The sequence below is a fragment of the Macaca nemestrina genome, chromosome 1 (assembly GCF_043159975.1).
Source record: "Macaca nemestrina isolate mMacNem1 chromosome 1, mMacNem.hap1, whole genome shotgun sequence".
NCBI lineage: Eukaryota > Metazoa > Chordata > Mammalia > Primates > Cercopithecidae > Macaca > Macaca nemestrina.
In genome coordinates, this window is record NC_092125.1 from 191,612,089 (window position 1) to 191,637,699 (window position 25,611).

A 25,611-nucleotide genomic window follows, 5' to 3' on the forward strand; every position below is an offset into this window, starting at 1 on the left:
GCTTTTGTTACATTAATAATTTTACAAACGTTTGTCATAAAATACAGCTGAAATCCGACCATAAACGATCTTGCTCTCTCTGACTGTTTTTAGGTTTGATGAACATCCCTTCTGAATCTTCCCAGCAGTCCCACACTTCATGTTCCTATCAGCACTCTCCCAGCAGTACAGTGAGCACTCACCCACACAGCAACCAAAGCAGCCTGTCCAACAGTCATGGCAGTGGCCTCAATACCACAGGCAGTAATTCGGTTGCACAGGTCTCACTATCTCACCCCCAGATGCACACACAGCCATCTCCACATCCTCCCCATCGACCTCATGGTTTACCACAGCATCCACAGCGTTCCCCGCACCCAGCACCACACCCACAGCAACACAGCCAGCTCCAGTCTCCTCACCCCCAGCATCCCTCTCCACATCAACACATACAGCACCATCCGAACCATCAGCATCAGACGTTAACACATCAGGCACCCCCACCCCCACAACAGGTATCCTGTAATTCTGGTAAGTTTTTGTCTCCTGGCTTGTGTTTGGCTAACTGTGAATTAGGATCTGTCCTTTGTTATTTGGAGCTCATGTAGTATTTGCTACCAAAACCTCTTTTCATCTGTTTCCTTTTATGTTTCCTTGCTATAATCCTATAGTTGTAACTCATTTAATTCATAGACTGACCTGGCGATTTTCTTGATTAAAATTTATTGTGGCAACATAGGCAAACCCAGCAACCCTTGCAGGTTTTGATTTTAACTGTTGTTTGTAATTTAGATACATTATCTTACATTATCCTCCCAAATCAAGTATAGATGACCACATTTTATATATAGGAAAATGCAACTAAAAGAATTTTAAGTAATTTGCCTAAGATCATACTGTGGTAAGTGGTAGAACTGGGATTTATATTCTGACATGTCTGACTTCAAAGCTTGTAACACCAGTTATTCTAAAAGAACTAAAATTAGCAGACATTTACTAAGTGGGTAGGGTTTGCTCACCCACTCTTTGCAGAGTTTGCTTTATTTTTATTTGCCAAGTCAGTATTTATTAAAGGAGCCTCCTCTTCCTCTTACCCACAACAACAAATTAGTCATGGCAAGTGCCCTGGTTCCTGGTCATAATTTCATTTCATTTAACCTTTTTCCTACCCTGACCTTTTGACTACCTGAGTTGCGTTTACCTCAAGAGATCGGGATTCTAGTACTGCTTTGGCTGTTGTATTACTAAGTGACTTAAATCATATAATTCCTTTGAACTTTGGTTTCCTTATCCGTGAAGTTCTTCTTGAACTAAAGGATCTGAGTCTGGTAGACTTGAATGTTCGTGGCTCATTTGGGTATTAGTTTAATCCCCTCCCACCCCGCAACAAATTTCTTCCTAAATTATGACTTGCTTCCTGGCAGGGTCATGTTGTCTCTAGTTGATTGTTTATTTTAAAAATCCATAATTGGCAGAATTTTGTAATCAAGTAGCCAGTAGTTGATATAGCCAAGAGATGCCTTGATGTAGCAAAAGCAAACCAACCAACCCTTTTTGTTGGTCTTTATCTTCATCCATGCAGGGGTGATCCTAGAAACAGAGTGGCTTGACAGCAGTCACTGAATGGAGAATTTTCTTCCTCTATTCAGTACTGCTGTCTCATTGAGGGTAACTCTTGCTACATGGCCTCTGACTAATGACTGGTTTGCTGACATACAGATTATGGAGTCTTAAACTCTTCTGATGTCATACCAGAGGATACCATTTCTGACTAGAAATGCCGTGACGTGGATTCATCAGCATTTCTTACAGAGATCTCACTCCTCTTCCTTCACTAACTTGGCAGGGGGACTGTGTTAAATTTTTTTCTCCTAAGATTGCCTTGGAAGAAGCATTTACTCTTACTATATGGTCTGATCCACCTGCCTTAAGTCATTGCATTAAATTGTACTGTGTATTGCTTCTAAATGAGAACCTGCCTCTCTAAGTTCTTTTAAGGTCATAGCAAGACAGGAAAATGAACTTTATATAGGGGAAAATACAGATTTGCATGACATTTCCCACCTGTTCATTTATTGGTACTATAATGTAAAGAGCAGTATCAAGTTTGATATTACTAGGTGATGTGGCAGTTTGGAAGCTGCCAGACTGGAGGTTAGAAGACCTGGGTTCAAGTCTTAGATTCATCATGATAACCTTGCTAAGTTATGTCACCTCTCTGGTTCAGTTTCTTTTATTTGTAAAACGGAGAGAAATAATACCTTTCTGCCTATCTCACAGAGCAGATTGCCCAACACATGATAATAATGAGTACAAATCCCCTTGTAAGACTGGACAAGAATCAGCCAATTTCAGGAATAGGGCCAGCTCATCGTTTTCCCTTACCACACTTCACCCTTTCACCATCCAGGAATTAGACTGTTGTCAATATTACTTTTATAGGTGTTTCAAATGATTGGTATGCGACACTTGATATGCTAAAAGAAAGCTGTCGAATTGCCAGCAGTGTTAATTGGTCAGATGTAGACCTTTCACAGTTTCAAGGTGAGTGTTGGTTCTTTTTGACATATAACCAAATACACATGATCCTGTTTCTCTGCTAGATTATAACTTTCTTTGTAGTAGAAATAAACATCTTATATAGCATTTCTTTTGCAGTTGGTAAAATTCATAATGATTTTGGCCAGTTGATATAGCAGAGGGTCACAGACAAGTTCTGAAAGAAATTTGGCCACATTTAAAATAATTGGGCTTTGAATAACTTAAAAAGATCATTCTTCATTGCGTGGGCAAATCACTGCCATAAAATGGAGTGAGTGGAAATTTTGAGGGCTGAAAAAAATTGTATCTTGCTATTTTCCTTGCAATGTTTGTTGCATAACTGTGCTAACATATTTTTAATGCTTTCCTCATAGGTCTGATGGAGAGTATGAGACAGGCAGATCTCAAGAACTGGTCTTTAGATCAAGTTCAGTTTGCCGATCTCTGTTCTTCTCTTAATCAGTTCTTTACACAAACTGGCCTTATTCATTCACAGAGTAATGTTCAGCAAAATGTTTGTCATGGTGCCATGCATCCAACAAAACCTTCCCAACACATTGGAACAGGTATGGGATTAGTTATCTTCTTGATTTTTCTCATTTTCTCATTCATACGAAATGTGGTAACTGTCTTAACCAACTTGGCTTGCTGCTAATGGTGACAGTGATCTGTTTACAAATTTTTATTTATAAGAAATGAATGAAAGCAAATAATTTATATGTAGGGTATATCTTAGAAAAATTGAGGTGAAGAGACTGTATGTTCTTCCGTTGTGATTTATATGATTGCTTTATTATTTACAGTTAACTGTTGTCATTAACCTTTTACTAAGTTATCAAACAATAATTAAATTATATTGGAGATAACATGTTTTTATATGACATAATTATGAGATTATATTAATTTAAATTTGTACAGATCTGCAATGGAAATCGGCGTGTCTTGTCTATCTCCTAAGAATGTTAAAATGCAAGAATTCAAAGTGTTTGAAGAGTGGACGTAATGGAAAATAGTCTCACTGATGTTTTACTTTAGACCCAAAATCTTTCCTATGTATTTTTAAAATCTCGCTTTCTTCCTTTATTCTTTATCCTTGCAGCCATGTCTTCTACTCTGATTGCACTGCCCACATTTTTCTATAGGAATTTCATATCCAAGTTACTTCTTTCTTCATTTTAATTCCTTACCTTGTCTTATCATCAAGTTTATTTCTTTTCTGTGTGTTATATTGACTTTACATTTTATGCCAACAAGCTCTCTCTTCTCTGTCCTGAGTGGCTTCCTTTAACCATTATTCTATCTTATTTCACATCTTTCGTCCACCCATGGTTTGAGTTTATTCAACTCAAGCTTATCAATCTATGTCTTTCTTTTCATGAAATCTTTATTTCTGTATCCTTTGATGTAGTGGAAATCTATTATCTTTTCTTCTTCCATCTTGAATAGCTTTTCCTAAGCTATTTTGAATTGCTTATCCTGCCTGAAACTTTTAGTCACTCTTTGATTCTGGTGACCTATTCATTCAGTGAATTATATCCACACAAGGGCCTCATTCAGTCCCGTGACTGATTTCTCTCTGTGCCAGAGAGAATTTAGTTTTTGATAACTTTTTAGCTTCTTTGTCTCTCTCTCCTTTTGTTAGTTCTTTTTGGTACCTTTCTGATATGTATTCATTTTTAAGCATCAAGATCTCTATAATTCAGGTATCCTCACTTATGTGCCCTTCTTCCATTTCATTTTTTAAAATATTTTCTTGCAGATGGACAGCATGTCTTCTTTGTTTCTCTCATGGGTTCTAAGCCCATACTTTGTCCCTTTCAGGATATATCACTTTCAGTTTTTCAACTTGCTTTAAGTTCTTAGACCAGGTGTACCACCTCCCTCTGTTTTTTATCCCTTTTTTCTCCTTTCCTCTTTTCTTTCTATATTCATCCAAAATTGTTGCTTCTAAGTGCTGTCATGATGTTCACTTCTTTGCTAACTCCACCTCTAATCATTTCAGTCAGCCTCAAAAAGTACTAAGTGAAATTAAATACCTTATATATGTATCACTAGTCTTGTGTGTTTGGAGGTAAGTACCTGTGTTGCTCATAGATTGTTGCCTCAGGCAGGACAAGTAGAAGAAGTTGTGGGTCAGTCTTAGAAGAAGGCAGCCTTGGCCAGGCGTGGTGGCTCATGCCTGCAACCCCAGCCCTTTGGGAGGCTGAGGCAGGCTGATCACCTGAAGTCAAGAGTTTGAGACCAGCCTGGCCAACATGGTGAAACCCCGTCTCTACTAAAAATACAAAAATTAACTGGGCGTGGTGGCACATGCCTGTAATCCCAGCCACCTGGGAGGCGGAGGTTGCGGTGAGCTGAGATCATGCCACTGCACTCCAGCCTGGGCAACAGAGGGAGGCTTAGTCTCCAAAGAAGAAGAAGAAGAAGGCAATCTCAAAAGCCAGTGTACATGTTAGCCAGTAGCTCCCACATTGTTGAATTTCAGTTTTGTGCCCTAAGTCTGTAAGAAAGGTCTATGTGTACCTTTTGGTCTTGGAACTTGGTAGTTTTGTCATGGAAAAAACACTGTTTATCTACTGCTGTCCTCTGTCAGAGAGTACCCAGGCACTCCTGGATTCTCTCTAGACTGAGATCCTGAGTTATTTTCCTAAAGCCTTTTGTTCCTAGACTTCTGTAGTCATCTCTTCTTGAGCCTTGACCTTGGCTATTTGTTCTGGTGTTCTGTGATTCTGTTAATTTTTTCTGTCATCTCTTTTGTCAGGGCCCTCCTCCTCTCTAGGGTCCCAGTGACACCTTTGTGATTCTCAGTGCTACCCTAGTCACAGCCTGTCAAAGGTAGAAAAACTATAGTTTTTCTTCAGTGTTTATTCAGTTCTTTCTACTCTCACTCCCCTTTTGTATCTTCCTTCTGACTCATGCCTGCCAAGCTGTGTTGGCCTCTGACAGGTTGTTCTCTCATCAGTTATGGTGCTCCAAGTATTCATCACTTCATGCCTGCTGATGTCTGTTCACAAATATTCAGATTTTTTTTTTACATGTCCAGCCTGCTTCCTCTTGTTTTAAGTGTGTCTTTCTGTCATTCCTTTTTTCTCTTCCTTACATCCCTGTATATCACATCCATTCAGATCTTTTACTTCCCTCATTTCTACACCCCAATAATTCTTTGTCATAATTTCTTAGAAGTATAGTCAAGAGGAGACTTTCAGAGGGCTGCTGATTTTATCCCTTTATTTAACAGATAAGTACATTTTGATCCAGGGGGAGAAAGTGACTTGCCCAAAGTTGTAAAATTCATTTAGGTGTAGGTCTTGAGTCCCAGAATATAGTCTCTCCATTTCCTTAAACCTTTCCTGTTATTCCTGTTTTCAGGGACCCTCTTTTGGTGAACACCTCCTTGAGCTTCCTATAGACTCCAGAAATTAGTGGTGTAGTATGCTAGTGTGGAAGGGAGAAGGATGTTACAGAACACAGTCTATGACATCTTTTCCTAAATCTTTTTACCTGTGGTTATAATTTGTTTATATCTTCTGGCTGTACTACTGTAATTTGATGCTTTGCTTAAAGGTCATTAAATATAGGTAGGGATGCAGTCATTGAGTACATACTAGACACCTTTTCTGTGTCTAGCTGTGTATTGGGCACTGAGAATAAAGACCCCTGTAGTAGCTTTTGTCTCAAAGAGTTCACAACCTAATGGTTGAGACAGGTCCATCAAGAAATACAGTATGTTAGGGAGGCCTCTTAGGGAGGCCGAGGCAGGTGGATCATGAGGTCGGGAGATAGAGACCATCCTGGCTAACATGGTGAAACTCCGTCTCTTCTAAAAAAATATTTAAAAAATTAGCCGGGCATGGTGGTGGGTTCCTGTAGTCCCAGCTACTTGGGAGGCTGAGGCAGGAGAATGGCGTGAACCCGGGAGGCAGAGCTTGCAGTGAGCCAAGATTGCGCCACCACATTCCAGCCTGGGCGGCAGAACGAGACTCCGTCTCAAAAAAAAAAAAATATATATATAGTATGTTGAGGGCTACACTTCTCCATCGGGTATAAGTGCAGTAAGAATTCAGAGAAAGGGGTACATACTTCTCTTGGAAAGATGAAAATTTTCCTAGAAGACAACACATTTAAGCTGGACTTTGTAGGTTAAGTGGGATTTTGCAAGACAGGTCAGATCATGTCATGTCTGTTTTCTGCTCAGAACCCTCCATCTTTCTCAGTAAAGACCAATGTTGTTACTATGGCCTATATGGCCTACACAATCTGATCACCCGTTATTTCTGGTCTTGTCTCCTGCCTTCTCCCCTCCACCCCTGTGCTCCAACACTACTGGTCTCCCTGGTGTTCTTTGAACACACTAGGTAGCACACTCTACCTAACCAGGGCCTTTGTACTTGCTCTTCCCTCTTGTTCAGAGTGGTCTTCCCTAAGATAGACACATGACTCATTTTCTCATCTTGTTCTCTTTTTTTTCCTCAAAAAAACACCTGCTCAGGGGATGCCTTCCTTGGTCGTCCAGCTTGGTGCAGTCTTTAGAAAGTGCACTAGCCGTGCATGTGAAGACCAATCAGCATTTGGAGACAGGATTCCGCCCCGCGTCACTTGCACCAGTATTAGAGCTATAGTTTAGTATAACGTTTCTCCTCTTTTTTCTTTCTAAATCATCAGTATGGTCAGTCAATCGAAGAGCTCAGTTCTGACTATAAACTTCACTGATGAAAGGCATGTTATCATGGGAGGCAGGGACAGGGGTCAGAAGTGTTGGATTCTGGTCCTGGTTCTCTCTCATTTCCTCTGTTCCTGTTTCCCTATCTACATGGACAGAGGTAAGGTCAGAGTAGATTATCTCTGAGGCCATCTCAAGCCTGGATAGTCTGGCTTTCCACTGGAGGGTACAGACTTGTGAGCAGCCAAATACAGAATGCCTTACCTTAATAGAAGTGGAAGATTTTTTCTACTCTTTTTAGTTTCCTCTGGGAAAATGATTATTGTTTTTTAGTTTCATTACAACATTACTAGAATTCAAGTGTAATTTACATGAAATACTAAATAACCTTAGGGAAGTAGCCTTTCCAGAATTCCAGATGTTCCTTACAATGTGAACCACTTTTATAATCATTCCTCATGAGTTATTGGGGGAGGGGTCATATTTGTTCTCTCTCTCTTTTGTATTATGATGTAACGTAGTTGACATTTTGGAGGTGTTAACACTTGATGTCTCCTGTTAATGAAAATATATTAAGAAACTTCTGAAAATTTGAATGAGATCCATGGTCCCCATCTTCACACTACAGAATAATACTCCCCTTCCCCCTCCCCTCCCCTCCTCCCCCACTCCCCTCCCCTCCTCTCCCCACTCCCCTCCCCTCCCCTCCCCTCTCCCCTCCCCACTCCCCTCTCTTTTGACAGAGACTCACTCTGTTATCCAGGCTGGAGTGTAGTAGCACTGTCTCGGCTCACTATAACCTCCATCTCCCAGGTTCAAGCGACTCTCCTCCCTCAGCCTCCCGAGTAGCTGGGACTACATGTGCATGCCACCACGCCCAGCTAATTCTTTGTATTTTTAGTAGAGACAGGGTTTTGCCATGTTGGCCAGTCTGATGTCGAACTCCTGACCTCAGGTGATCTGCCCACCTCTGCCTCCCAAAGTGCTGGGATTACAAGCCTGAGCCACCATGCCCTGCTCAGAATAATACGTTTTTAATCATTGCTTGATGTAGCTGTTTTACTATGTGCAGGTCTTTACTGTTACCTTGTGCTTCCCAGGCACAAGGGCACACATGGTTAGGCCTGCTTCAAGGGTGAGAACATCAGGGAAATGGCGAATAGGTGGTGATGTAGAAGGAGTCCATGAGTGGCTGGGTGCTGTGGCTCACGCCTGTAATCCCAGCACTTTGGGAGGCCGAGACAGGTGGATCACTTGAGGTCAGGAGTTCAAGATCAGCCTGGCCAACATGGTGAAACCCCATCTCTACTAAAAATACAAAAATTAGCCAGGCATGGTAGTGCATGCCTGTAATCCCAGCTACTTGGGAGGCTGAGGCAGGAGAATCACTCGAACCTGGGAGGCGGAAGCGGCAGTGAGCTGAGATTACGCCACTGCACTCCAGCCTTGGTGACAGAGTGAGACCCTGTCTCAAAAAAAAGAGTCTGTGAGTTAGGAGATCTGAATTCTAGTCCTAGCATTGTCAAACTAACGTGTCTTTGGGCAAGTCAAGTTAGCCTTTCTGAGTTTCAGTTGCCTCATCTGTAAAATGGGTATAACAATCCCTGTCTTGCCCTCCTTTGGGGCTTAGTGGGAGGGTCAGATGAAGTAATGGATACAAAAATACTTTTGAATTGTAATGAGGTATGTGACAGCAGCAATAATAGACATAACTTGCCTACCAGTCTACAGTTAGTGGCAGTGCCAGCATTAGTTCCAGTGTGTTCACACCCAGCCTGGCACCCTGTTCAAAAGGCCAAGACCACAGTTATAGCATCTGAAAAGAGTAGTATTTTCTTCCTCTTTTTTCCTCACTTTACCTGCTTAGTTTACTTTCAGGGTAACAATTCTGTTAAGATTTTAGTACTCCATTTGTTTTATTTGTGGTAACATATTTTCCCTCTTTCTGTTTTTAATCTGATTAGGAAATTTGTACATAGATTCTAGGCAAAATCTCCCTCCTTCAGTGATGCCACCCCCTGGTTATCCTCATATCCCACAGGCACTCAGCACTCCAGGAACAACGATGGCAGGTAATGTGTGTGTGTGTGGCGGGGGTGTGTGTGTGTGGGTGTGTGATTTATTACCCAGAGTTTAATATTGAGAAGCGTTAGCTTTCCCAGTGGTGAATGAGGCGGCTTCAAGGAGAGAACCCCCTGTTAAGAGGGGCTAGGGAACAATGTCTGGACAGCCACTTGGCACTAGTGCTAACGAAGGGATTCAAGCATCAGTTGGTGTTTGGACTGTAGGACCTGAAGTCCTTTTTAGCCCAAGATGCAATGATTCTACTTACTCTAGTTATTTATTGTCTTGCCTCTCTAAGAAGTCCTGGGGTCACAGTTGAGGGTGTTTGACAGGACTTTAGCAGGTTTTAGGAACCTACTTTATTAGCTCCTGTAGATTCTGCTTCATTCATTCCAAGGGAGTTCCCACAGCTGTAGTTTCCAGGGAAGTACCTCGTAGAGAAGGTAAATTTTAGTAGTTAACTGGTTCATAAACTTTTCCCGCTGGGTTCTTGAATGCAGGATACGTTTCATTTAGCCAGGGGAATACGGCACATTGTTAGAGCTGGAAAGTGTCTTTAGGATCCCTTAGGATAATGGAGGCTCCGAAGGAGAAATGCCTTGCCTAGGCCACCCAGTTTAGTGAGTGGCCAAACCAAGACTCAAGCCCCAGTGTCTGGATTCAGAGTCCATTGTTTTTCTCAGCATACCACACAATTCTTTACTTAGGCTCTTTGAGGAAAAGACATAAAGGTAATGGGGTTGAGGGTGGAATTAAAACCTTGAAGAACTGTGTGGTAGACAGCAGTGAGGAAGGAGTTGGGACCAAGTGATATGTCCTTTGCTGAAGGGGGAAGGAATGTTACTGTTGTGAGTGCTTACTAGTAAATTGTAAGTGGTACCATAAGGTGGATAAGACTCTGGAGCCAGAGCACTTGTGTTTAAATCTTCATGCTTTGCCACTTAATGGCTGTGTGATGTTAGGCAAGCTACCTAACCCTCCTACATCAGCTTCCCTGTTTGTACAAGGGGCTAATAACACTACCTAGGTCCTTGAGTTGTTAGGATTAAATGAGAATTGTGTAAATTAGTGCCTGACCCACATTAAGGAACTTACAGGTTTTTTTTTCAATGAAGGCATTTCGCCTATATTGTGATATACTGAAAACCTTAGCATTAAATAATTGTACAAGAAAATATTTCAGGGCATATGAGAAAAATGAGTAGCAGACTACTTGAAATTTTGTAATCAGAGTACTAGAAAAATAATCCAGTAAAACTTCCACAACAGTTAAAAGGATATGTATAATTTGTAATAAAAGAAAGAATTCTACAAGTAAATATCAACCTCTACTTTTAAAAAGCAGCTGGTTTAGAAGGGGGTCTGTCAAGATACAGTAACAGCACATGGCCAAACTGGTGCAAGAAGAGCATGGGAAGGTGGGCATTCTGTACTCAACTGTGGTTCCTCCTGGCTTCCTGTGTTCCCTTGTTGATGTTCTCTGTGTTCACTTGGTGTTACTTGGTGGCACAGAAATTAGCTTGCTGGGGAAAATTCAGTATGACATCATTGGTGCACTGCTATCATTATCCTGTTTACCATTCTCATGGGAGCCAATTCATGTTACTGAAACAACGTATTGGAGCAAAACAGACTAAGAGCATTGGCTACATTGGCACTTTTCTTGTGTCTTCCTTACTGCAGCCTGGTATAACGGAAGGAGTGTGGGTCAAGTGAACTGACCTCAGATCCTATCTTTGCCCCCTGTGGTTGTGTGACTTTGGGTAATTTACTCATCCTCTTAAACCGATACTATCCTCTTACCTATAAAATGAGGATCATAAGAGCCACTTTTTGAAGGCTTATGGTTGGATTAGTGAGAGAATGTGTACCTGGCATATAGGAAGTACACAGTAGGGGTTAGTTTATTTCTTTCTTCTCTACCCAAGTTGCTGCTAATATTGCCTCTTTCCTTCCAGGCCATCACAGAGCCATGAACCAGCAGCACATGATGCCTTCCCAAGCCTTCCAGATGCGGCGCTCCCTGCCTCCAGATGACATCCAGGATGACTTTGATTGGGATTCAATTGTGTAGGGCTTGTTTCTGCGAGACACCAGACCCTAACGTTACCTTTCTGTGCAGTGAAGGGAAAGGTTTGAGAGAATCCAGTTGAGAAAACAAACTTGCTAATCACTTTACCAATGTTATCAAAATTACTTTTGAAGACAATCAGAAGGATTTTAGCTGGATAACTTACTGCTTTTATCTGACCTGAACAAGTACTACATGTTTGTCTCCCTGCCAGCTGCCCTATGTAGCTCCTAACTGTTGTGTGATTTGGACGGCTTTTTGTGTATTTGTGTCAGTTTGATGTTAACCACAAGTGCCAGACTGATTTTTCAGACGGAGCCTATTTTGCTGCAAGCAGTTTATATAAAGATACATATGTGTAAATATATGTACAAAAATTACTGAAAGGCTTCAGTTTTTTCTAATTGGATTATTATGTCTTGAAAGGAAAGTTATTGTCAGTTTTTATTCCTTGTTAGGCTATTTTCTGCAGGATGCTTTTAATTGATGTAGGAAACTGAAAGGAAATAGATTTTTTCCAAAGCCAGTTCCCCTTATTTAATCTTTTTTAGAAATGTGGGTAATCTAAGTCAAGGAACCCAGGATTTGACACTCTCCAACAATCCATAGGGGCATGTTGCTCCTGAGCAGCATGAAGAACTGACCAAATTGGTTTTGATGCTTGGGGGATCATAGAGTATTTATGTCTGCTTTTCTAAATCTGTGTTATAACAGCTCTAAAATTTGTTGTTTGGTAAGAAGTTGGGCATCGCTTGGGTCTTTAAACACATCAGTGCTTCCACATTCATCTATGTATTTATTATTCAGAAGTGTTATTTTAATATTTATTGCTACCTTCTGTGAATGCTCAGCTCCTGTTGGGTTCATTAAGGAAAAATGTGTCTGAAAGCACAGAATTACTTTTTTTTTTTTTTTTTTTTGAGGTGGAGTCTCACCCTGTTGCCCAGGCTGGAGTGCAGTGGCGCGATCTCAGCTCACTGCAACCTCCGCCTCCTGGGTTCAAGCGATTCTCCTGCCTCAGCCTCCTGAGTAGCTGGGAGTACAGGTGCACACCGCCATGCCTACCTAATTTTTTGTATTTTAGTAGAAACGGGGTTTCACCATGTTGCCCGGGCTGGTCGCAAACTCCTGAGCTCAGGCAGTCCGCCTGCCTCAGCATCCCAGAGTGCTGGGATTACAGGCATGAGCCACTGCGCCCAGCCCAGAATTACTTTTCTTGATAAGAATTTACAGACAAGACACTCAGAGAGACATTGTGTCATTCTCTGTCATCACTCCTTTTACCATGTGAATAGATTTCTCTGTCTTGGCATTCTTGCTAATTCAGATTTAGTTAAATCGGATTTTTCTGGAATTTGAATCAGATTCCATTTGGGCAACAATAGCAGGGCAGTGTTTCTAAAGCAAGTTTCCCCACTCATCTTCTAGGTTGTCTTGAAAGGAGGATAGAGCCACTTAAAATTTTATTTGCTTCAGTGTTTAATGTAGATATTATGTGGCCTGCTGTTTCTGTTGTCCTGTATGTCTGTGTATGCATGACATTTGGTCCCTTTCTTTGAAATGTAGCCCACCTCTTAATGGTTTTTTTAGTGGTGGTGGTTTGTTTTGTTTCATGTCATATCACAGTTTGCATGGACTGATTATCTTAGTTTTATGATAAAACTAGAAGAAATGAGGGGTTTTTTTTTGTTTTTTGTTTTTTGTTTTTTTTTATGAATAGATTTTGAATTGATTCTTTAGACCAAAAAAAAGTGTCAATTCTAATGGGGAAAAATAGTCCATGAAGTCAAAGAGTAGTAACTGCTCACTGGTTGCTTTTTAGCATCTCTGGTCTTAGCAGCCATGCTAAATCACTTTAATTAGCCTTAGTGATTCTATGGTTGAGTAATCTCTACTTGAACTAAACAAACATCTTTTGTTTGTGTGTGTGTGTACTGTGTGTGAGAGAGTGTGCCTGTGCCTGTGTGTGTGTGTGTGTGTGTGTGTGTGTTTTAATGAAGTGTTGCCTTGAATGAATCACTGGGAAGCCAGCCATGGTAAGGGCTGGTGAGGTTGGGGAGAAAGGAAGAGCTTTATGTTTCTCTGTTGTTTGGACCCTACTTGGCATGAAAAAGGAAGCTCAGTTCCAGCCCCTTGGATCAACGAAAATCAGAGGATTCTGGAAAGGCAGCCAACTTGCCCCTCTTAGAAGGATCAGAGGCAAGATGAGATGGCAGCCTGCAGAGTAAATGCTTGAAAAAAAAGGGGGTGATTTTCAATGGTTTGCTTAAGTCACTGTTTTCTAGACACCAAAATAGCTGTTTTGAAACTGTTTTAATTGCTTGGGTAGCAATGTGCACTTTAAACAATTTGGATATTGGAATGCAGTATCATACTGAGTGATTTGAGTAGAACCACTGATGATGATTTTATAAATTGTGTGAAGCGAATTTCCCATTTGGCAATCATTTACTGATTTGCAGTGATCAATATTTTTATGAGAATTTAAACTTACCAAGAATGGCCATGGAGGCAAAGCCTTCACCCAGACCCATCCCACTCTCCTGTGATCCAGGTGGTCCAGGAGCCCAGGACAGGCGCTTTCTGTGGGCCCTGGCCACAGACAGGGTTACCTGGTGAGGTGCAGAGAGTCCCTCTAGTGGCCATTTCGCATGGTAGTTGCTAATGCAGAACAAGTTCTGTCTTGGGCTTAAATTGACTGAAGACTTTAGGGGAAAAGAACATTAAATGCATGTAAACAAATGGGGGTACTCTGTCCAGGAGAATAATCCGACTGGCATTTGTGGCAGTTTTTGAAATGTAAATGTATTCATGTGTGTTCTTGTAAATACATGTCTCTCAGATGTCCTTTGAAGTGGGAGGGAATCAATCCGGGGATAATTTCAAATGGAATAGAGTATTTTGATATTGTTCATTCAGAGGGTGATGTGTACATATCTATATTGTATATATGTGATGAAAATGCATTGGCTTTTTGTGCAGATACAACCTGCTCTCTGTACTGCTGTTGGACAGTGTTTTAATGTTTCTACAGTTTTGCTATTGCACGATTTCATATTTTGCCTCTATGATGAACGGCAACCATTCTTTGTAACTGTTTAGTGCTGTAAAGAAATATTCCAAGTGTCATTAGGATTGTTGCTGCCAGAACTGATATGCATGAATGGCACTTAAAATAAATATGTTAACTCTATTTACAACACTGATTGGTCTCCGTCGTTTGCTGTAATTGAAGAAGTGAAAATGGAGCTAGTCCAGGTGCAGAAACCCCACAGCCAGGACCCCAGAGTCCTTGGGGTCACTGAGATAGTATCCCTTGCATTACTACCTGAGAACAGTAATTGCTGCCATTTAGTGAGCATCTCATTAGCTCCATGAACTTGGGGAAGTCACTGGATTTCCCTGGGCCTCATTTTCCTTATTTGCAGTGCCAGTACAATGAGGATAGTATCTGCCTCCCAGAGTTGTAGTGGGATTTACATAAATTAGTACATTTAAACATTTAGAACAGCACATGCGACATAAACCATACTGGTACTCAGTATGTGCCAGGTGCTGTGCTAAGTAGATATTGTGGTCCTCCTTTTACAAACATGGGAACAGCTCAGATAGAGGTATAGAAACTTGTCTAGATTATTTAGTTGGCAGGTGACAGAGCGGAGGTTTGAATCCAGGTCATTTGATTCCAGGCATCATGTTTTTTACACAATCCTCTCATACTCTGTGAGGGAATTCCCCTCTCCCTACCCCCTGCCCTTGCCCCCTGTCTTGTCCCCAGCACTGCCTTTCCAGAGCTATTTCCAAAAGGTGAAAGTGGGGCTTTACATTTGCTGAGCACATACTCTGTGTCAAACAGAAATCCAGAGATGAGGAAGCCACAGTTCCTGCCTTTACGGGGTACAGACTTGCCCAGGACAGGTAGCAAATGCCAGCCCAGGGAGGCTATTCTGAAGGTATGCTCTGGTAAGGCAAGATTCTGGTGGGGAGGAATGAGGTCATACTGAGGATTGGGGCAGTGGTTTAGGAAGGGCTCCAGGTATGGGCTGCTAAGTTGAGTCTTCAAAGGGTCCCAGACAGATGGGAGGAGGTATTGCCATTTATACCATCACCTTGAGCAAGCCATGGGAGCTCCCTTACCGTGCGGGTTGTGGGTTGAGGCGGGAGAAGTGCTGGGCTGCTGGTCAAGAGCTGAGCATAGCAATTCTGTGAGAAATGCTGTCCCCACTTCACTGATGTGGAAACAGGCCCGGACAGGCCAAGCAACGGGCAGACCAGCCATGTGGCTGGAAGTGAAATTAACCTGGAGTCCCTCCCACTCTAGAAGGGGGACCTTTTCATCAATCCCAAGATCTACCCAAAGCCTCAGGCTGCTTCTAACTTAACCCACACAGTGCTACCAGAAACATCTATAGCAGTTTCACAGATAGGGAAACAAGGCCCAGAAAAGTTAACCTGCCCAAATTCTCACAGCTAATAGAGGAGCTGGAATAATTCAGTCCAGGCCTAACTCCGGAGTTCATTTCCTTTTACTTCACTGCTGTCTAAAAAAGAATTTTCCCAAAGCCAAGAATAGTGACTGTCCTCTGTGTGTGTGTCCATGTGTCTGTCTGTGTGCCTTGGAAGGAAAGCTGTGCTTCACTCCCATCACAGGTAAGCATTTGTCATTCGCGGTGCCTCTGAAGGACCGCAGTAAGGGGACCACTAAATGTGGTCACTTCTGCTGATTTAGATGCAGCTGAAGTACACTTCTGCTGATCAAATGAGAAATAAGGCGATTAAGATGCATGCATGATTCTCAAGGTTTTAAGATATTACAGTGTGCAAAGGGCTGCTGTTTATAGACGTGACCCTTATCAGTTGGGTAAAGGAGTCCTGGAAAAACCATGTAAGCATCAGTTAACATTCATTGAAGGCTTGATCGCTTCTTGGCCTTTTGGCTAAGATCAAATGCATTGAAGGTTTGACTGCATTAAATGCCCTAGAATTACAGCACTATCCTAAAAACTTAGGAAGGGGCCTTAGAAATCAACTAACACAACCCCCCCACATTTTGTTGTTGGAGAACATTGAGACCCAGAGAGGGAAGGGTGTGCTCACGTTTCACACAGCTAGTTAGGGAAAATTTGGGGGAAGAGAATGAAGAAAGTCATTTGCCTGGCAGCGATTTAAAATTCCTACACATATTGTCTTATTTGATCTACACAATAGCCTGATGATGATGTAGTACTCTTACTGCCCTCATTTTACAGAAGAGGAAACAGCTTTGGAGAGGTGAGACACAACGAATAATGTGATGGTGGAGTATCCAACTCTGATGGACATGTGCCCCTGAGTGTGAGATGGAAGATTCAAATCTGAGTCTATAACTGGTATTTGCTTTCATGTACCTTCTGCGTGAGCATCTCATTACTGAGTTGATTCCAGTGGATAAAGATACACGTGTTTAGTGCAGCATTGTCCTGGGTTCAAGCTAGCGGCTTCATCTGATGCTCAAAGACAGACTTCAACCAAGAACTAGAAAAGCTGGCCAGGTAGGTTGGGCTTATTGAGACATGTTTATCCACGAAAGTGCTGCCTTCCCAAAGGAGTTTAAAGAGTGATTTTTGAACTTAACCTCCTTGGATTCTTCCCTTAATATATGTGACTAGCCAACATGTGCAAAGCAGAGACTTGGTAATTGACTGCGTCAGAACCAGAATTCAACCCTAGGTCAGGGCTTCAGCCCCCAGCTCTCCTGCAGTGCCCCCTAAACAATGCTGACCTCAGAAGTACAGAATTGGACAGCTACTCTTTATTAAAAGTTCCTGTTACTTAATATTACTTATTCTAAGCACTTGATGTGGATTATTAGATTTACTCTTTGAAATAACTGTGTGTGGTAGATACTGTTATTATCAACTTCATCTTGCAGAGCCACAGAAATGAAGTCCCTTGCCCAAGGTCATTCAGCTTGTAAGTGGTAGAGGTAATAATAGTAATAACAACAGTAAAGCTGGGGTTTTGAACCTAGGCCATCCAGCTCCAGTGTCTGCGCCATTCACCACCGCACTGTGGCTGTCTCAGGCCCTGTTCCCAGAACGACCAGGCAGAGAATGAGGGCCTTAGAACAAAGCCAAAGCTATTTTGCAATGAGGCTGCAGTGAGTGCCTGTGGCCACTAGAGGGTGGGGCTGCCGGCTGTGCATCTTTCCTCTTTTGGAAGGTTTCCTTTACCCTTACTTAGGGCTGTGCTCCCTTTCTCTGCAGCCCCCAGAGCTGGGTGCTCCTAAAGAAAGGTAGGGATTCCACTAGCCAGCCCTTAGAATCTGTGCCCCTCCTCTCCTGTGTCAGAGCTTGCTGGAGGAAGCCAAGGAGACTCTCTAGTTCTCAGCCACATACTGCTGGGGCCCACTCTAGAGCTGCCTCTGAAGCCTGCTGCCTTCCCAGCCCCCTGGTGCCTACGGCTCCCCTGCTCCAGGGCTCAGGTGGGAGAAGGTGCCCACTGTCAACCCCACACTGAGGCTCCTCAGGCTCTGCCCCTTCCTCTTCCGGGGCCAGCTAATGCTGGGGGCTGGCATGGTTTCTGCAAGCATAGAGAGGCCTGTGGTCCAGCCAGCCATGCTCCCTGCCACTGGGCAGCTACCCTTGCCCCCCCACCAGCCCTGCCTCTTGAGCTGAAGCAGGCCTCATCTCCACTTGTACACCAACTCCTGCGGCTGTCACAAACACGATGGTTATTGCCACATTTGCCAGGTCCCTGCCTGGCACTGGACAGCCATTATCTGAGTGAACATGCCCAGGTGCCTTGTGAGGTTGGTGTCATTATCTTTTATGACTGGACATTGCCAACTCAGAGAGGTGAAGTGATTTGCCCAAGGTCAAAGCCAGCGAGCGAGGCTGGCAAGAGGGCAGGAACCCACATCTGCCCCAGGTGCGCCTGCTCTTCTCGAGGGCACGCTGTCTCTTCCATAGCACCGGCTGCCCTGACCACCCTCTGGTCACCCTACCCCAGAGGCAAGCCTGAACTGACCTCACGGTGGACGGATGGCACCACTCTCACCCCGCAACCCCCAGAAGTCAGAGAGGCAACTTCCTGTCCCAGACAATGGCAATCAAGACGTCCAAGGACGCTTCCTAACCATCCCATGCCTGAGTGACGTTCACAGGCAGAGCCCTTCCTGGAACAGCCCTCTGTTTCCGTGTGACTGTGTGTGTGTGAGCATATGTGAGCAAGGCCTTGTGCGTGTGTGCTCGTGTGCTTGTGTGACCATGTGTCTGTGGCTGAGCATGTGATACATTGTAGCCCGTGTGATAGTGACTGGGACTTTGTGTATCTGTGTGTGCCCATAAAGGAGACAGGAGACAGGAAGATGGCTCCTCACTCAAATTTGATGACTTGATAGCCACTCACTCCTCCCACTAGGATAGGGGAACTTGCAGGAGGAGGGAGACGCTTGCCTGGAGTGGAGCTGGGTTCACAGGCACTGTCAGGGTTACACCTGTGGGTCTGATACACATTTTCTTATCACATCCCTGGCTTGTCCTTGTGGCTTTGAAGACTCCTCCCTCCTTTATCCCTTTGAGCTAGATCCCAGATCTGTACCTGCTCCTGCCCCCAGGCAGCCCCTCCCCTGCTGCCCTAAGGCTTTTATACCAAAAGTTGCTCCAGGAAGAGCAGCTCAGCCTGCATGTTCCCTGCAGGCCCCATAGGCCAGCAAAATACTTGAGGCAACGGAAAGAATTCAGAGTTTGGAGTCAGAAGAATCTAGAATTCTGTTTGGGTAAGACGTTGCCCTCTCTGAGCCTCAGTTTGCTCATCTGTAAAATGGGGATGCTATACCTTACCTCAACGTGTTACTGAGATCATCAGTGAGGAGTCAGATGGCAAGCTGTCCTGGCACATATTAGGTCCCAAGGGCAGTCTTCCCTTCTCTGTCTCCCTCCCTCTCCTCCATCTGTTGCCAAGTTGCCAAGACCAGTTATTTTCCTGCCATTTTATGCTTCCAATGCACCCCCTGCCCTTCTGGGGCACTGCCAGGGGTGGAACACGACCTTCTCTTCTGGACCCATGCAGCAGCCATCGCTAGACAGTCCACTTTCAACGCCAAGTGCCAGGGTGCTCCTTCTGAATCACGACTCTTACCAAGGCCTCCCCTACTCTGAAACCTCCTATAGCTCCCCGCTGTCACCAGGTGAAGGGCAGAACTCCTCAGCCCGGTGTGTGAAACCACCTTCTCTGGGCTGCTGGCCCATGAGTCCTTGAGACACCCTCTGATTCCACCACAGCCACCCCCACTTTGCCCTCTGCGCTTCCTGCTGCCAGGCCTTTGCCTCACGGTTCTCCCCTTGATGGGTCCAAATCTTGCCATGGATCAAGGCCTGCTGCAAATGCCGCCTTGTTGGGTAAGCATTCTCTCACCTGGTGCCAGGAGGACCGGTAGCCTCAACTTGTTCCCCCCTTGTCCCAGGGAGTCTGTACCCATGCCCTACCCTCCCTGTAGCCTGTGGGCTCTGTGAGCGTCTTCTATGGGGGCAGGTGGCGGGAGCTCCAGCTGTGCTCTCCTTCCCTGTCAGCCTTTGGGCGTGGGAGGTTGTCTTGGTGGCCAATGCCCAAAGCAGGCTGGGGGATGCGGGAGAAGGCTGCAGCTGCTGTCCCGCTGAGGGGGAGCAGATGGTGAACGGAGCTTCTCCACCACCTCTTCCTGGTCAGGCCACAGGGCCCTGAGACGACACCGCTGAGCAAACAGCCAGGCACGCCCCCTGCCCACTGCCCAGCTGCCCCCTGGAGCATCAAGGGAAAGAGCCGGGCCACCTGGGGCCTGGGGTAAGGGAGGGATCCCTCCACTCAAGCCTGGACTTGGGCTTCAGCCAAAAGGCTTCCAATTCCAACTCAGCCATCCACTTTCTGTGTGACATTGAGCACTCTTTCTAGGAGCCTCAGTTTCATCCTCTAAGATGGACATCATTGACCTACCTCACAGGGTCTGACTTAGTGGCCACTCCTTTCTTTTTCCTTTTCCCTAGAAGGGGGCAAAAATGGGTGTTTGGGACCAGCAAGACAGTGCAGAGGAATGGGATGGACTCAGTAGAACTTTAGGCTTTTCTTTGGCAGTTGAGAGAACTGGATTCTGTTCTGGGATTTCTAGCTATGTGACCACAGCTGCCACCCAGTCCACCTGGCAATAAGTCTGAAGTATTGTGCTTTCCTCTAGGCTGAGGTAGTCCCATGCTTGTTTCCACACTTATGCTCTCTGTTGGTCAGGTACCTGTGTGCAGTGCACAACCAATACAACTGTACACAGCACCCCTGTTTGCACCTTTGGGAAAGTTATACTTCCTTAACCTCTCTGAGCCTCTGGGCTTCAGTTTACCCATGTATAAAACAGGGTTGTGCAGTTATTTCTTAGGTGTTTCCAGTGCTGTCAGGAGGTTCACATATATTATAATGTCTGCTTCAGGCAGTTCTGGATTGTTATAGGGGCCAGAGATTGTTACACCCTCCAAGACACATTTACAAGCAGGTTGGAGAGTCTGCATATTGTGGACCACACCCCTTTCAAGGTTACACAGATCTGTATTGGAGTCTTCGGGTTCCCACCTGGGCTCTGTTCCAGGCCTTCCTGCTGAGGTCTGATTAGGCCTCTGGGCCTGCGGGAATGGGGGGACGGAGCCTTAATGGTCCCAGTTTTAATGTGCACACAGGAGCCATGATAAGATCACCAGACACAAGAATCAAACATCAGCATCCTCACAGAGACCGGAGGACTGGTCCAACAGCAGGGCAGAGCCTCTGCAGCTTCTGGCAGTGGGTGAGGGGTGGCGGGGCTTTAGGGAGCGAGTCTGGTTTCCACACTTGTAAAGCACTTGGCCAGAGCCTGGCACAGAATGAGTCTTGATAAATATTAGCTGCTGTCATTAATGCGATGATCATTACAAACGCTCCAACCTGCCTCATTCTTTAAAGACTTAGTGGTACTTACTAAGTGCCAGGCCTTGTATGAGTACTGGGGCCTCAGTCGAGTAGGACACAGTCTCTGCTTTCAGCAGCTCCCAGGGCAGTAGGCTAGACAGACAATTTGCTGAGTTTATGATGGGAAAGGTGTAGGAGGCTGGTGGAGCTCAGAGGAGCAGAAATGGTCTTAACCCAGGCTTGTCGGGGCTGGGGTCCGTTAGGAGAGTCTTCCAGAAAAACTGAAATTTGCAATCTAGCTGTTATTGTCTCCATTTTTTAGAGCAGAAACTAAAGCTCAGAAAGGTCAAGCAGCTTTTGAATGGTAACAGTGGATTCTTTTTTTTCTTTTTTTCCTTGCTCTGTAGCCCAGGCTGGAGCGTGGTGGTGCGATCTCGGCTCACTGCAACTTCTGCCTCATGGGTTCAAGCAATTCTCCTGCCTCAGCCTCCCAAGTAGCTGGGACTACAAGCATGTGCCACCACGCCCAGCTAATTTTTGCATTTTTAGTAGAGACGGGGTTTCACTATGTTGGACAGGCTGGTCTTGAACTCCTGACCTCGTGATCCATCTGCCTCAGCCTCCCAAAGTGCTGGGATTACAGGCGTGAGCCACCACGCACCCGGCCAGTGACACCGGATTCTAATACAGGCGCCTGGCTCCAAAGCCTGAGCCCCTGAAGCCACAGCACCCCATGTTTAGGTCCCTCCTTCCGGGTCCACTCCAGGGAGTCCTTTGGGATCCTGGTTGAATGAAGAGCTCAGCAGGGGCCGGATCACAAAAACCTTGAATGCCAGGCAAGGGAGGCTGGCTTTCTTCCAGAGGGTTTGGGCAGTCGCTGATGGGTTTTCAGAGGGGAGGCAGGCGGTACAGGTGGCATGGCCTGGAAGGCTATTAGGAGCAAGAGTCTGCCAGAAAAGGCAGTGTGGGAAACCCAAACAGTCTCAGACCCTCCTTCTACTCATATGGGAAGAATGAGGGATGTGGGGGTGCTGAGGACCAGGGCCTGAGTACTCAGGGTGTGGGCTGGGGTGGGAGGCAGGAAGCTTGGAGTTCAGGGAAGAGCCCAAGATCCAACTTCCAGCAGCTTCAGAGCGGGCTGCAGAGGCCCTGAGCACGCTGGAGGTTCAAGAGGAATGGGGCCTGAACTCACAACTGGGGCCAGACTAGGCAGAGGGGCTTGGGGAACAAGGGAAGGGGAGTTGGTTCCCATTTCCCAGGGTAGAGGTCAGAGGTGGAGTTGGGTAGGGGAGGACCCTAAGGGCCATGGCCTAGGAGCCACTTCCTCTTTCCCACAGTGTAGAGTGATGTCACTCCCGAACCCGCCCTACTCCATCCCTGCCTTACAGCAGGCAAGCCTCGGCCACGGGGGCTGTGGGAGAAAGGCTCAGGGATGAAAGCCCCTGCCCTTTACCCCCATTCCTGTCACAGCTTGGGAGGGGAAAGACCAAAATGAGTCAGAGAAAACAGCTCCTCAGCCTGGTGGCCCCACCTAAGCCCCATCCTTAACTGTAAGTCAAATCCCAACCCAGCTTTAGCGTCACACTTAAACCAGACCCACCCCCATCATAAACCTGACCCAGCCACACCTCCGATCTCTGCTGCAAACTCTACTCCAATCCCAGTCCTGCCAATGAGCCCTGACCTAGCCCAAACCAGCCTCCACGTCGGTTACAAGCACCACATCAGCCCAATCTGGACTGCGCCCTCGGCTCCACACCTAACTCTAATTTACACCGGCCCAACCTCAGCTCCATCTCAACCCGACCCTAATCCAAACCTACTTTAGTGTCGCCCGAATTGAGCCCCAAACTCAACCCCACTCCAGTCTCCGTAAGCCCCGGCTCCAGTCTAGCATGGACCTCAGCCGCACTACACAACTTCTCCCGGTGCTCATCCCCACCCCAGCCTCCGAAACTCCTGCCCCTCACCTTTCCCCCAGCTCCATCCACCGACCTCCTGTTGCTCAGCATCCAGGTCCCACACTCCGACCCTCAGCCCTATTCCTTCCTCTAACCCCACTCATTCCCACGCCCACTCCCACCTGCACTCAGCGAGGGGGTCACTGTGTGGCTGACCTTGGTGGGCACACACACATGTCCAGGCACGCACACACACCTCAGCACACACACACCTCAGTGTATACACACGTCAGCACACACACAGCACACACCTCAGTGTATACACACGTCAGCACACACACACAGCACACACACACACCTCAATGTATATACACACGTCAGCACACACCTCAGTGTATACACACACGTCAGCACACACCTCAGTGTATACACAGTCAGCACACACACACGTCAGCACTCACGCCTCAGTGTACACATACACGTCAGCACTCACACACACCTCAGTGTATACACACACGTCAGCACACACCTCAGCACACACATGCACCTCAGTGTATACACACACGTCAGCACACACACCTCAGCACACACATGCACCTCAGTGTATATACACACCTCAGCACACACACACACCTCAGCATGCAGACATATGTCAGTGTATACACACACGTCAGCATACACACATCAGTGTATACACACGTCAGCATACACACCTCAGCAAATACACGCACCTTAGTGTGTACACACATGTCAGCACACACACTTCAGTGTGTACACACACATCAGCACACACACCTCAGTGTACACACACACGTCAGCACACACACGCCTCAGCACACACACATACTTCAGTGCATACACACACATCAGCACTCACACACACCTCAGTGTATGCACACATGTCAGCACACACACTCCTCAGCACACACACACACATCAGCACTCACACACCTCAGCACACACACACCTCAGCACACACATGCACCTCAGTGTATACACACACCTTAGCACACACACGCACAGCACAGCAGACGCCCTCAGCTCAGCATACACACACACACCTCAGTGCACATACACACACATATCTCAGTGCATATACACACATGAGCATACACACACACACACCTCAGTGCACATACACACACATCAGCAGACACCCCAGCAAACACACACACCTTGGTGTATACACACACGCCTGTGTATGTACACACTGGCACACACACCTCGATGTATATATGCACACCTCCTAGCACAGACACAGATATCTTGGTGTACACGGACACACATATACCCCCCAGTATACACACACATACACCTTAGCATATATACATATATACTCCTCAGTGTACACACATGCCTCAGCACACACACCTTCAGCACGTGCACATATACACACACACCTTGGCTACACACACCTATCAGGGTATATACAGACACTTTGGCATATACAGACATACACATCTCCGCAGACACACCCCCCCTTAACACACACACACACACACCAGAAAGGGGTGGGAAATCCAGTGCAGCTGTGAGGACTGCCCTGGGAGCCGGGCCAGGAGCTCCCTGCCCCTCCCTGAGGGCCTTGTCCCTGCAGTTCCCTCCTGGTCAGGCCCTGCTGTCTCCAATTCCCTCTTCAGTGTTGACTCTCCCCACCCAGGAATTCCTGCCCAACCTCCCGCCCTAGGGCTGTCCTGGCATCGGGCCAGGTTGGCTGAGTAGAAAGATGACAATCCCAGGGCTACCCTTTCTCCTGTGTCCTGGGGATTCCTGCTCACAACAGCACACAGTGAATGCACGCTGCGCTGAGGGCGCGGTCTGAATGGGGTCAGAGTCTAGAGGGGCGCGGACACAGCCAAGCAATTCCCCAGTGTGATCTGTGGAAAGGGGACTGCATCTGCAGGGGCAAGGGGGCGGGCGGATTGGGGAGGAGCTCATTCGAGGACACCCTGAGGCTGCAGGGCAGGCAGGACAGGATGGGGACCAGCACAGAGTGGGGACAGCCTGTGGCTCAGACAGGCAGATGGTCACCAGAGGGGCCAGGGAGGACCAGGAGCTGCTGTGGCTGCTAAAAATAATAGGGGGATGGACCTCTGCTGAGCACCTTCTGTGTGCCAGGCATTGGGCTAAGTGTTTTTAAAACCTCACTTGATTTTCACAATAATGCCTACCGCATACCTACCCCATGAGGTAGGTATTATTTTTGGTTCCCACAGGGGACACAAGGGACAACAAGACTCAGAGAGCGGAAAGCATTGGCCCAAGTTCACATGCCCCACAACTGGGCAGTAGGTGGAGCTGAACCCGGGCTGTGCGGAGGGCTTCCTTAAAGTTGCAGCAATCAAACGCAGCCCCCGACCTGCCCTGCAGCCTCCCGCGTGGAATTTCTCACATTCCCCTGAATATTCCAGGCCTGTCTCACCTCCTAGCTGTCCATTTGGCATGAAATGGCCTTCTGTTCTCAGTCCCTTCTCTGAGAAAACCTCCACCCATTCTCCAGAGCTCAA

General features: G+C 45.9%; 1 protein-coding gene across 6 annotated transcripts in view; it reads left to right on the forward strand.

Moving 5' to 3' along the window:
- LOC105494838 (forkhead box J3) overlaps positions 1-14,517 on the forward strand; it is a 151,605-nt gene extending 137,088 nt beyond the window's left edge. For all 6 annotated transcript variants that reach the window (XM_011763718.3, XM_011763717.2, XM_011763721.2 and 3 more), the window contains 5 exons: positions 94-510; positions 2,422-2,523; positions 2,895-3,086; positions 9,145-9,252; positions 11,203-14,517. In XM_011763718.3, coding sequence (XP_011762020.1) covers positions 94-510; positions 2,422-2,523; positions 2,895-3,086; positions 9,145-9,252; positions 11,203-11,318 — 935 coding nt within the window. In that variant the 3' untranslated portion in view covers positions 11,319-14,517. The remainder of the gene's footprint in view (positions 1-93; positions 511-2,421; positions 2,524-2,894; positions 3,087-9,144; positions 9,253-11,202) is intronic.
- Positions 14,518-25,611: the final 11,094 nt, after the last annotated feature.